The sequence below is a fragment of the Centrocercus urophasianus genome, unplaced genomic scaffold (assembly GCF_019232065.1).
Source record: "Centrocercus urophasianus isolate 14NV4802_14NV808 unplaced genomic scaffold, USGS_Curo_1.0 seq_14, whole genome shotgun sequence".
NCBI lineage: Eukaryota > Metazoa > Chordata > Aves > Galliformes > Phasianidae > Centrocercus > Centrocercus urophasianus.
The window spans coordinates 5,395,119-5,409,400 of NW_024884586.1; the positions used below are offsets into that span (position 1 = coordinate 5,395,119).

Here is a 14,282-nt window from a genome sequence, read left to right on the forward strand (position 1 = left end):
CTGAACACAGTACTCTGAACACAGTACTCTGAACACAGTACTCTGAACACAGTACTCTGAACACAGTACTCTGAACACAGTACTCAAGTTGTGGCCTCACCAGATCTGAGTACAGAGGGACAGTTACTTCCCTGCTCCTGCTAGCAACACTATTTCCTGATACAAGCTAGGATGCCTTTGGCCTCCTTGGCCACCTGAGCGCTCTGCTGGATCATGCTCAGCTGAGCATCAACCAATTTTACAAGCTTAAAGGTAGTTGAAAAGATCAGAGCTATATGAATTGTTATATAATCCTTCTAGCTTCACTAGCTTTGTCTGTAATTTAGCTGTTAATGTCAGACTACCATTTATTTGTCTGATTCCAGGCATTGAACCTGCAGATGGTACTTCACCTTTGCCTGCCAGCATTCAAACACCAGCAGTTTCCCACTTAACATTTAGTACAACTTTGGCAGCCATCAGTGAAGTAACTTCATTTCCCTTACGTGCAACAACGGACATGAAAACTACACTTGCTTCAAAGTTGAAACTCCCTGCAACTACAGAGAAAACTAAGTTTTCAGCTGTAACATCTAATACAACACTTCTAGCCATAACTTTGTCATATCTTTCTTCACAGCCAAGAGAAATGACATCAGCTGAGAGGAGAACTACAACACTGCCTGAGATAGCAAAATCTAATGTAAGCTTGTCTTCTTTTGCTGATGTTTCTCTGTTGTTTCCATCTCCTGTCACTTCAGAAACCTCCACAAAAGTACAAATGATCAGTAGTGGTTCCACTAAGCTTCTGAGGGCTACAGAACCTCTGATAGTAACTGCTCCACATACAGCATCTAGAAGCCCAGAATTAGAAGGCCAACGAGTTTCTACTTTTATTTTTACTGGGACACCCGTTACATTTAAAACAACGGAACTGCCAGTCAAAACTAAAATGATGGAAATATCAGAAATAGCCACAATGGCACTTCCTACAAAGGAAGCACAAGTAAAACCAGAAGGACTTGCAACGTTTACACCCTCTTCATTTGAATCAAGAACAGAAAAAACTACTGTGTATCAGCCCAAGGATTTCACCTTATCACCTTTGGGTGTACGTTCATATACATCATCAACAAACGTAACATCAACTTCAGAAATGACAACAAGCATAGGCCAGTCTTCTACCACAGTACCTAATGTTACAGTAACATCGTCTTCTCCTGTGATCACTACTTTGTTTTTGCTAAAACCGGTGTCTTCAGAAATGACAAAAACAGCAGTTGTTTTAACTGAACAAAGCACTAAGACTGTACCTTCACCAGCATCCACACTGCCTTCATCACTAGGTAAGGCAATTACAGAACTTCCTCTTGAAAAGGTTCACCATCTGACAGATGCTGTGGGGATACCTTTCTCTACAACTCTAGGTCCAAAGATGACATCTCTGCAAGCAACTTTGTTACCTTTTACAAAAGAAGAAAAAGAAACTCCTGAAGTAACACCTCACGTGCAGCATACATCTAGCTCCCATTTCCTTCCATATTCACTGCATCCTCGTTCTACAGTTGGAAAACCCATCAGTCTTTCTACAGGAAGGCCTTCAGAGTCAGTTCCTACTCCTGCTACTCCAGCTTTGACTGAATTAAAAAAAGCATTTGAAACTGTGTCAACTACAGCATATCCATCATACACAGTTCTAAATTCAACAGAGTTCTTGACTACATCATACACGAAATACCCTGTTTTGCCTCAGACTACCACAATGCCACCTTTGTTCGTTAAGGTAACTTCTGAAATAACATCACCTTTTGAATTAGAAGCAAAATCAACTGGAAAAGCATTTACTGAATACAAGTCACCTCTGGTTTTAAGTACAGGGAAGAGAAGCACTTCAGTGTATTCAGGTAGCATTGCCACATCAGCAATGAAAACCTTTATCTCATCAAAAGAAACTGCTACACTTCCTTCCATATCTACTAAAAGAGAGTCAGCTCAAACAATGTCCTTCACTGGATCTCCACATACTCTCCTTAGTGCATCTGAAGCCACATTGTTACCAGCACAGCCTGATGAATCGGAACAGGAAAGAATTACTAGCATCTCCACTACAAAGACATCTGTTTTTCCTTCTTCACCATCAAGCTCTCTAATCTCTTTAAATATTTCTCTTCCTTCACTGTCCATATACGGAAAAGAAGCATCAGTGCCACCTCTTAGTCCTGTGCATACATCCCATGCTGTACTTCCAGTAACAAAGTCTTTTCACACTTTCTCTACCTCTCAGCATCTGGAAGACCAATCTGTTTCTTCAACTTCTTTAACACAATCGATACTGAAAGTAACAACCACACCAAAATATCCAGTAGTAGAAACTAAAGTAGTTCCTACAGCATCACAGTCTACAGTTGAAAGTATAACAATTATGGTAAGACCTGCCACTGCTACAGCTCAGACATCTCTTATTCCATCTACAGGAGATAAAGTTCCAGTACAGACCACAAAGGCTATGACTGTATCACATCTTCCTCCTACAATGGTAGTGGAACTTGCTCATCAGACATCTAAGCCTTCCTTGACAAGCAAAAGCAGTATCTCAACTTACCAGCATCCTGAAGAAACTTTAACAAAACCCACTGATCAGCCACGAATTCTATTAAGCACAACTGAAGCTACAGTAGAATCAACTTTCTCATCCTCTTTAACTACTTCACTACCTAAAGATGCTCATTCAAATGTATTATCTATCTCATTGGACCCTACACGAGTTATTTTACCAACTGAGAAAGAGTTAATTTTAAGTGATTCAGTTATGCAGCCATATGTACCAAGAACCACTGTTTTCCAGTCTACATTCCCAGCTAGAAAAACAGCTGACGTTATTTTTGGAACCAGTATTCTCCCTTCCTCACCAGATTTACTTGCAATTTCCTCTTCTTCAGCGACCATCGGAAAAGATGCCTTTCCTTTTATTTCCTCAGATACTGGTCTAAAATCCACATGGCAGGCCCCAGTTACCAAATCACTTGTTTCAAGTCAAACTCCTAAAACAACTACAACTTCATCTGTTTTACTACCTGAAACAACAGAAATTCCCATTGTGATGGAAAGTGAGCCATCCATAGGTGCCTTTTTAACACCTGTAGTTTCAACAGCATCCACGTCAGTGGTTAAAACTACTACAGAGAAAATTGTTGTGTTGCCAAAGCAAGACACACTTTCAACCACTGCCTGCAGTTCCACTTTTCTAGCAACTACAGTGCTTCCAGCTACTGCCCATTCATCATACATATCTTCAGGCTCTTCAACAATAAGAGGTACGGGGCAAAGCATTACTGTTCCATCAGCAACATCTGACAAAACAGAAACTCTAACAAAATCCACCACAACCTTGGTGAAACCCACCTATTTTTCTGTTTCTTCAAAATCAAAAGAACTTATGTTCCCTGATACGGAAAAATCAGAAGAGCTGGATGTCCAACCTGTCCACGCTCAAGGTGTTGCCATTACCTCAGAAATACCTCAGAAATTTTATTCTCCATATTTCACAACCACAACTGCAGCTCCTTCTAATGTAAGCGTACTGATACCATTCACCATACATTCATCCTCTGAAACAAAACCTTTTTCTTCTGTAGCTGCTGCATCATTGGCCACTCAAACTTCCAAACATGGAATAACATCTGAAGTACAAACACCTTCAAAGAGTTTGCTCTTAACAGTACCTGACTACTTAAATGATACAACAGCTCCATCAGTTTCCTCCTTTGCCTATTTATCTACCAAACCACTTTATGGGTTACCTACAACAATTGCTGATGGATTGGCAACAGCTGAAGCCATGCTAGGAGTCACACAGCCAGCTTCAGTTCTCCCTACAGAAACAGCAGCTCTCCAAACCTGTACAGTGAGTAACATCATAATGTTATTGCGTTTGGTTTTGAATAAATCCAGGTCACTTTTATAACTTTTATATGCTGATAAAACCATCATGCGTGAGACATACTTTGATCCTCATGATTTAAATGTCTGCATTAAGTAGGGCTATTTGTTATTTTTACAGTTATATCTGTAAGTCTGAACAACTTCAATTGTGCATAATGATTTTTCATGAGGGTTACGTTTCACTGTGATTTGGACCTTGGTTTTCTGAGTGTGACTGTTACAGGAACGTTTGGGATTGTTTTGGTAAAATGCAATGCTTCATGTAGTTCATGTACTTTGTATATCATGTAGCCTTCCTGCCCACACATCCATGTTACTTTCTTCTCAAATTCTTTTAATTAAAAGTAAAAAAACAAAAAAATGTTCTGCACTTTACAGCAGGACAGAATTTTAAACTATCCTCAGAAGGGTCAGATTTTCAATTATGCTCTTTGCTTAAATCTTCCATCATTGTTGTTATGAGGATTTATAAATATTTGGTGCCTGAAGGATGTGAGCCTCTTTTATGAGCAAATACTATGCATTATTGTGATGTTACTTGTGTCTTTTAAATATGTCTTAGCCACTCACAGAGAACGAGTGCATAAAACACATTTGCTTGGATGGACAACTGATTCAAGTTAATAAGTCACAGAACTGCCCATACAATGCAACTCAACCTAGCTGTGGAATTTTAGGATATGCTGCTCAAGTAAATGGGGACAAATGCTGCCCAAAGTGGGAATGTGCATGTAAGTTTTAATTACTTGGTTCTTTTGAAGTGAATTTGAGTAACAATTTAATACATGTCTAAGAAGGCAAAGCTTCCATAACCATGGTGAAGAAAAGAAGGATCTGTATTGTATAGATTGTTGCTTAATTAAATTTATAATTCTAGTTCTGCGTCTAGTTAAGTGAAATGAAAATGCTCCTTTACTGTAGGATAAATATCTTAACTAGCTTCTGGTAACATGAGGAGACTTGTCTAGGTGTGACTTAGACCTGTCTTCTGTTTAGTCAGATGAGATACAGTGGATATAGGCAGTGGATTTTGTGGGATATCTTGTATCTACTTCAGGGTGAGAAGTTAATTGTTAACGATTTATGGACACTAGCAGCATAGTTGTGCTGAAGTCACTCCTACCAATTATGCAGAACTAGGCAGAATGAATCCTAACCTCAAAGAAAATTGAATTTAGTCCATAATGGCAAAATAGTTGTGCAGAGATAAGCAATGTAAATTTCCATTTATGAACTCCAGGCTCTGAAACAGAGCAGTATGACTGTAAAGAAGAGAACTTGAAACAAGATCTCCCTCCTTATGAATGAGACTGGAGAGAAACTAAAGATCTGGCATGGTTCACTGTCATCTGTGTTTTTGCTGGTTTAGGGTTGTGAAAATTATAAATTTATGCTGCTAAAAATTGTATGAATAGCAGAGCGCTGTGGATTGTGCCATTGGACTATGTAGAATTTAACTATGCTGTCCATTTACAGGGATGCAATAGTAATAAAACACATCTGAAAATGTGCTAAATATCTGAAACTGTACAGCAAAGAAGTTGGTCTTAGTTCATTGCTATATCTTCATATCTTTGTATTTGGTTACATTTACAGAAACTATAAAATAAGTGAGCAAATACAATTTTTTTTTTTTCCTTAGGTCGTTGCACAATTTTTTCTGATCTGAGTGTTGTAACATATGATGGAAATCGTTTGGCTTTATTCAAAGAAGCATCATACATTGTTAGTCAAACTCAAGATGAAACTATAACCATCCACGTCCTTGACTGTAGAATGGTAATTATAATTTATCAACTAACGAAGGATGTTGAGTATTGCTAATAAGATGCATCTTGGGAATGAGTTACACATACATTCCTCTAAAGTGCATCCTTGTCAATAAAACTGCTAGTATGTAATTGTGGTAAATTATTCACTCCTTTGCAATGTCTGTGAATTATACTTGCAATTTTCAGCATTTAAGAGTTGGGTAGAGTTCCTTCAGAAGCAGCAGAAAGGTAGGAGGCAGATCCATATTATCTTATATGTAGAATAGACAGTGTTGTGAGAGGGTAAGTGGATGATGTTAGTTAGTCACTTTTGTGAGTACCGTCATGTAAAAAGTATTGATGTAGAGTTCTACTTTTTTGTGTATCTAGGTTTACTCAATTTTACTGCACTAAAGAGGCTATACACAGAACTAAAAAGAGCTTTCCAAAGCAGCATTCACTCTCTTTACATTTCATCAGGCTATACCATGCAGAGTGAGGATTCACACACCCAAATTCCCTATATTAATTCAGCTCTAAATTGGTTTCAAGACCAGTACAGTATTTAAATGCACCACTTTTCCGTATTTTCATATGGAAAATTTACTGGAATGACCAATCTTGAGAGCCCTAAAAGTATGTAGTATTGTTAGACTAAATTAGACTGCCTTGCACATTACAAGTTTCAGACAAATGCAAGTATTTGCTATTTCAGAGAGGAAAGAGAGAAACCCTACGGGATGCAATTACAGAGTATCCTATCCTAATGGGTAGTATAGAGGTTGGCTTTATGTTGTGAAGAGTTAATTGCTCATGGACATTTACAAAATTCTTTTAACCCCAGTTTCTTCTATGAAAGCTAGGCAATTCTGGTGTCCATATAGATGTTCATCTCAAGAGTTGGTCGTGAATAGTACCTTATGAAAATTAATTTCAGAAGCCCAGTATGGTTGAAAGGAGAAAGCAGATCTGCTTCTGACTTTCAGAATTTTTATTCTCCACTGTATTAAATACTATTTAATCCTTTGGAACCTTGAATCTCAACATGTGCATGTATTTCTGATTCAGTTCTTCTTTAAGATTTGTTTATCGTATAAATTCACCAGTCCTTGTCCCATTTCTGCTCACCTTGGCTATGTAGTTCTTATTTTTCAGTGTCCAAACAGATATTCTCCTGTATCTTTTCTTTTCCAGAATGAAAGAAATAAGAGGTGATACGAAACAGTTCGTGAATGCAATAATATTACGTTTGTAATATTTTGCAAGAATGCTATCTATTAACCTTGTAGACTGGACTTGAAAGTACAGTAATCAGCAACTTTCCTCTCTTCAAAATATGTGCAAACAATCCTCATTGTCCCAGTACCTAAAAATAATACACAGCTAATGTATACATTTTTATACATTATAACTATGGCTAATAAATTTTTGCTTTCTCCACAGAATAATTCAAATTCCACTTCCTTGTGCCTGGCAATGTTGAATTTAACCTATGTATCAAACCAAATTATTATTAATCGTTTAAGTAGAAAAGTGAGTATTTTGAGGCTTTTTTTTTCTCTGCAATCTAGATAGCATCTTACTTCTGTAATCATCAGCTGCCTTCTCGTGTGCGTACTGAAGATCAGAGTAGGGCATGACAAGAAATGTATTCCATTGTTACCACTTTGGAGTTTAGTAAACTGCTGATAAATTCAGAGGCAAATTATGATAAAAGGACAGTTAATGAGGTAAGTCACGAAGCAAGGCATTTAAAATGACCACTGGTCCCTTTAATGCCTTGATAACTTTGTGGAGATGAGCCTGAGTTCTTTTGAAATTACTTATGAGTTAGATTCCTACGCTGTTGAAAATCCAGCCATAGTTGTTCTTCTGCAGCATTTGGTGCCTGACATTTAAAATCTTCTCCGTGTGTGTTTTAGATAACAGTAAATTCAAGATTTGCTTGGCCTACTGTTAGAAAATATGGATACAAAGTAGAGGATTCAGGCTTCATGTATGCAGTTGAGACCCCAACAAAAATCAAAATTCAGTGGTTTCACTACACAGGTGTGATGATTATAGAGTTTAATACTACCAGAGAACCAAAAGCTTTGGGACTATGTGGTAAGTATTGAGAACTGCAAAATTAAAGACATTGAGATGCTTTTCTAGGAAGGCACATTTTCCTAACTGTATCTTTTGCTGGATATTGCTTAAAAGAGTTATTGTAGATTATTGCAAATTTTTTAGGTACTGTTAACATGAAATGATTCATAATTTCGGTAGTTGTTGACATAAAGCTCAATACCTGTCAGTGTAATCACTTTTAATGACAGTTCTGCTTTTAACTGTAGCCCGTTTGAATCACAAGCATAATTGCTGAAATCAAACCCAAATAAGTCAAGCATAAATCTATAAAGTCAAATAAGGTCATTTAAAGATTTAGTGTTTGCTATCCGTCTGATAGGAAGTGATATGTGCTATTTTCAGTATCTAAAGGTCAGAATTCACAGGAACTGTTAACTTGAGATAAGCTATTTTAGTTCATCTGTTAGAAGAAATATTTTAAAGGGAATTTTTGTAATTGTAATGGGTTAAATAACCCTAATGCTGCACTGTCTCAAGTCTGCTGAATCACCTCGTGTAGTTACTTTCTCTTTAAAAACCATGAACTTGAATAATTTAACAGAGCAGTAGCTTTTGTAGGCATGTTTTTCTGTTGTTCTAAATCTTTACTGTGACACCTGAATCTGTAAATTTATCTGCTGTAATTTGTAGCTGGAAAACAAGGTTACAGAGTTCATAATTACGGTGGAAATCTTGCCAGTTTCAGAAAGGGCAAATGCCTGTAGCTCAATATCAAATACCAGTGATAGCTTGGTTGAGTTCCAAGTCCTGCAGACAGTAATGTGCTCCTTGTAAAGGAAGAGAGCTTAAATTTATTGCCATTTTGAAATTGGATTATTATCTGTAATTGCTTCCGTCTTTTTTAACATTGTTCTTATTCTGTGTGGCTGTTATTGTAATTAGATCAAACAGAAACAAGAATGTAAAGATAGTAGTTTTCAGTACGTCTGATTCAAACGATTCTTCAAAGTCTGTTTTGCCTTTACGTACTTGATTACTGTAATGGGGAGAATTAGAGACACCACAGTCCTGGTATATGTGGCCTATTAACGGGACGACAGCATACCTCTCTGGCTTCTTTGGAGAATATGCTGTGTTTTTCTAGTATTCATCTCTAATTAGGGTTCTCTGCATAAATCTGTGCAGTGCTGTCCACTGGGACTCACCAGAACCTGCTTTAAATGAGGTGGTTGCTCTGCACCTCTTCAGGGTAAATTAATCTATCTGAAGCTCCTGTGCTTGCTGTGCTACTCTGCTTCTTGTATTTGAGTTTTCTCAGAATGTCTTTAGGCTGCAGTATTCATGTATCCCAATTTCTCAGCTTTGTAGAAATGAAGGCACCATTCCAGACTTGTAGCACCAAGTATCACTTGGAAGGGTCTTTTTCTGACAGCAGGGTATTTTATAGTGACAGGATCAGGCAAAGATGGCAATTGGTGAAGAGCTGATGTGGGAGATGGGGGATGTCACAAGGGAGCAAGGGATTTCTCTGTAGTAACACTGGTGGAACAGAGTGCAAGCATGTCAGTGATGTAGGTGCAGCCAGATCCAGCCAAGCCAAATGTGAAACTTTAGTTTTGCTGTGTTAAATCTTTTCAGTTTACAAGAAAGGTGGAAAAAGATAAATCAGACATGGTAGCAGTCCCTTTAAGCCCAGTAATTCCTCTTTGTGCTGTATAGGCTCACAGCTTCAAAACATTCAAGCAGAAACATTTTTGATTGATTAATATTTATAGCTTCAAAAGCTATTTTACTCTCAGAATGATTGTTGTTCTCCTTGATTGTCAGTGGCTTGCTCATAATGCAAAATGCTCAAACAGACCCATTATTATTGAACAGATATCCTTAGAATTCCCATGAAAGTCTATGGAAACATCAGAAGAATGCTTTCTAGAAGTCAATTACAAAATTATCAGCAATTGGGATGAGGAATAAAGAATGAGAGACTGATCTGTTATTCAGTTTTTGTATAACTATTGGCTCTCAAAGATAAAGTATCAGTAAGATGCTCTTGTAATACTTGGATGTTCTGTGTTGACCAAATCGCTCTCTCTGTTAGGATTCTTCCCTCATTCCATAGTCTTTTGAAATTGCCAACTACCTTAATGTAAACAAAAAACAAAATGTGATGCTGCCTTGTGTGAATCAAATACAGAAAAAATTGCTTTCTTCTTGCTGTGTGCTATTATAAATGTTAGCCTGGAAGTGACAAAAGTTACACTTCTAGGTTAGCTCTTATGCACAACGCTGCCCAGAAGCGTAAGTAGAAGAGAGTATTAAATTTTTGAACTGCAGTTTCAGATAGGCAGCTTTTTTGTCAATCTTAATTGGAATTTAACAAGAATTGCCTTTTCTGATAACATTTTTCATTATCTTTCATTTGTCGCTATACATGGTTGTGCTTTGTAACCTTCTTTTATCTTTTTTTTTTTTTTTTTTTTAACATATATATTTTTTGTGCTCGTGCAACTGCGTGGTGAAGGCTGTGTGCCATTGCTGGGATCTCTGAATCTCTCTGGTGTGATAGATCTTGTTTCATGCATGTGCAATTCACAGGTGCATCTTCACTTTCACTTTGTGTCATTTGTGTGCAGTTTGTGTATTTTGATCCTATTAGACTTTCCGCATCTGTTGTGTTTTATGAGACTGTACATTTTTTTGAAAGTTCCTTACTTACTGTAAGTTTCTTAAAGGAGTTTACTTTTTGAATGAGGTATTGCAAATGTACTTCACAATAAACATGTGCGGTGTTAACCAGCTTTTTCTTCTGTTCATACATAGGTTTTTGTGATAGAAGCTTGGAAAATGACCTGATGCTACCCAACAGGACAGTGTTAAGCAAAAGTGGTGCTTCATCAACATTTATTGACAGCTGGCAAGTGCCAGACACATTAAAGTATGTTGGAGAAGACAGGCATCAGGAAGCTAATTGTTCAGTCATGGACTGCTCAGAGTGCTTAAGACTGGTGTTGAACCAGACCTTCAGCAGCTGTCATCCTTATGTATGTTAACTATTTTGGAAGCTTACATTTTGGGAGAGATGCAGTTCTGATATACTTTTGTACTCTTGATAGTTTAATTAATGTGGAACTACATGTAACCACATCTGTGGAAAGAGATACATACTTTTCTCTATCTACAGTTGCAAGATAAAAAGAATTGAAGAGTGCAGCAGCTTGGTAGGAGAGTTGCAGTAAGCAGCTGGCGATTTCAGAATTCCTAATAAATCTCTATTAGTTTTGCTAATAGCATTTAATTTGTAAATCAGTCCCAGAAAATTCACTTGGACCAACAGGATGTACAGCGAAATAAGATGAAGTAATTTTAGTATTTACTTCTTACTTAAACATTCAGTAATTTAACCAATTCCAAATCACATTAGATAATGTAAGGGCCTGAATTCTCAAAGGCTGTAGAGAGTAGGAGCTCCAGCTTAGAGTGATGAGAGGGTAGAGCAGATCCTTTACAGCAAAGTTAAAGCAAAAAAAATAAAAACAAAGTGTAAAGAGAAAATATTTATTTGTGCTCATTCAAGAACATTTATCATTTCAACTTTTGTATATTGGTGAGTTTGATGAACAGGAGGCCAAAAACAGACAAAAGCACAGAGGAAGGAAGAACAAAGTTCAGTGTGTAATTATGTCTTCTGTTGGAAAGTTTCTATAAGCTGTTCCTTTGGCATTTATAATACGTAAAACAGAAGAATATAAGGATGTCTTTTTTTTCCTCATGCTCAGGAAGCCTTGCTTTTAAATACCAGTAGACTCTCTTTGTAAACCAATAAAGGCTAGCAATTTTTTTTTTTTTTTACTGTCAGCCAAGAACTTTTTACTTTGCTGTTTGTAGCTGATAGTTACAGTTTTTTTTTGCTACATACCAGAGTCTCTATGAAAATATGTTTTTCATTTTTTTCCTTTTTAGGTTCCACCTGAGATATTCTGTGATATCTGGGTTCAAGATACTGAGTACATTCAAAACCCATGTGTCTCACTAGCTGCCTATGTGGCAATGTGCAACAAATTTAATATCTGTATAGAATGGAGGAGCAACGATTACTGCCGTAAGTATTCCGCATGTTTGTGTAACTCTAGTGTATGCTGAGACAAAACCTGCCTAGTAATAAGAGTTAGTGTAAATTGAAACTATCTGTGCTCCCTGAGTTCTCAGATACTTTGGAAGTTATTACTGAGATTATAAATTCAGCAGCTTTTATCATATAATTCAAAGTAGCACGTAGAAGGAGTCATGCTCATTATGCCCACTTCACAGATGAAAAAGTTAAGCTGAAGTGACTTGCTCATGGGCCACTCTCTGGCTTGCAATGTATTTAATTGTGGAAATTGAATCCTCTTCCATGCAGTGTTCATTTATCCTAGTCTCTATTCATTAATAAAGCCAAAACACAAGAGAATTGATTTTGGAAAGGAGGAAGCCACAGAAACTTCACTAGTATTTTGAGCTGGCACTTTGAGTCTGCTTGATGCTGCTCCAGAATGCTGCATCTTGACTGGAGAAAGCATTGTAGTAATTGGGAACCTTTGTAGTGAAACAGAAAGTAGGGAGTAAAACACTAAGAGCTTGTGGATCCCGTGAGAATCTATTTCCCAAAGGCCAAATGGAATCTGTAGTTGTCAGTGATTCCCTAGGAAAAGTTGTATGCAATGATAACCCAGAGAGGTCTGCAGTTTCAGTATCAGAAAAGGAAAGACCTGTTGGTCATCTGTGATCACCAAATCACACAATTGATTGTGCATAGTAATCATAAGAGCTGCCTTGGTAAAAGTGATTTCAGGTGAATATCTGCATACAGGCTCCATGTGAACGTGTCATAATGAGCTGCAAGTTGAACCAGTAGTCATGCAGTCTAAAGCTTAAAAATGGTCAGATTTAAAACAAAACAAACAAACAAAAAACAACAACAAACCAGCCTCTCACCTCTTCAGTTTGTGTGGTTTTTACTTGCAAACACCATTTTAAAAAGATGCCTTACAAAATGTATCTGTATATACAGTTAAGTACTGCGCCCACTGTGAGGGGACACATATTTTTATACCACAGTGACCTCTGGTGGTGCCTACAAAGGAAGAACCATGAAGTCACATCTAGATTTTGTGATTACTGTGCATCGATGTCCTATAGAGTGATTTTCAAAAGCCCGAGCTTTTCTATTTACAGGGCTGTGCTGAGTATTTCCTGTGGGGCATTACTGTCATTTATAGCAGGGAGGAACTGAACAGAATTGACCTCCACTTTAATATATAAACTGGAACGTTCTTTACAGTTGAGCAGGTAGTCTCCTGTGTGAACTGAACATCATCTCATTTGCCGTCATTCCAGGTTGGATTACTGGGTGATTTACATAGATAAGGATCCTACTGGCTGTTCATAGAACCACATTGTTGGCATTTGTAGTCATTTTCTTTTAGTCGTATTTATGTAGCTTGTATACAATTGGCATTTAAACACTATTTTGAACCAATGAAGTATCATAGTAAATTCTCAAAAACTTATTCTGACATATACCCATTTGATACCAAAGAATTTACATTAAAATTATAATGCATTTTCCATTTAATTCTGTTGGTTCACTTTAAAATAACAAACTTCATCCATGAGAGTAATATATGTGGATGTCTGCTAAATACAATCATGAATTCATCCCATTTTTTATTATTCAAGGTAAAACAATGCTGAACTTTACATTTACCTTTTTTAGTCATAGATTAGGCTTCGTCCTTTAGCAGTCGCTTTTCTTTGTCTGCTGCAAAGTACTTTGAATGTTTAAAAACACTGTATTACCAATCTTAGGTAGATCAAAGTCTGAGAAGAATCACAGAATCGCAGAATCACAGAATCACCCGGGTTGGAAGGGACCTCAAGGATCATGTAGTTCCAACCCCCCTGCCTAGCAGGGCCACCAAACACACACATTCAGATCAGGTTGCCCAGGACCCCGTCCAACCTGGCCTTGAACACGTCCAAGGACGGGGCATCCACAACCTCCCTGGGCAGCCCGTTCCAGGGCCTAACCACTCTCCTTGTAAAGAACTTCCCCCTAACATCCAACCTAAATCTTCCCTCCCTCAACTTGGATCCATTTCCACTAGTCCTGCTGTTGTCAGCCCTTTTGAAGAGTTTACTCCCCTCGTGGGTGTAGGTTCCCTTCAGGTATTGATAGGCTGCAATGAGGTCACCCCGCAGCCTTCTCTTCTCCAGGCTGAACAAGCCCAACTCCCTCAGCCTGTCCTCATAGGGGAGGTGCTCCAGCCCCCTGATCATCTTAGTCGCCCTCCTCTGGACCCTTTCCAAAATCCAAAAAATCCAAAAAATGAAGTAGAAGTGCTTGCAGAATATTATTATGTTTGAATTCATGTAGAAGGTCTGTGTCAGTGTTTCAGGTTGGCAGATACTACTGAGTTGGCAAACATCACGAGTTGAAAGGAGACAACAGTGTCTTCCTTTAGGTAGTGCATGGCTCATGTGACTACATCTTCAGATGAG

At 37.7% G+C, this 14,282-nt stretch overlaps 1 protein-coding gene across 1 annotated transcript in view; it reads left to right on the forward strand.

The window, feature by feature from the left end:
- The window catches only part of OTOG (otogelin), a 92,913-nt gene that overhangs the window by 62,266 nt on the left and 16,365 nt on the right, over window positions 1–14,282 (forward strand). Inside the window, exons 36-42 of the mRNA XM_042814279.1 lie at window positions 366–3,883; window positions 4,484–4,652; window positions 5,564–5,700; window positions 7,116–7,205; window positions 7,595–7,778; window positions 10,563–10,783; window positions 11,703–11,841. Of these exons, the coding sequence (XP_042670213.1) occupies window positions 366–3,883; window positions 4,484–4,652; window positions 5,564–5,700; window positions 7,116–7,205; window positions 7,595–7,778; window positions 10,563–10,783; window positions 11,703–11,841 (4,458 nt within the window). The remainder of the gene's footprint in view (window positions 1–365; window positions 3,884–4,483; window positions 4,653–5,563; window positions 5,701–7,115; window positions 7,206–7,594; window positions 7,779–10,562; window positions 10,784–11,702; window positions 11,842–14,282) is intronic.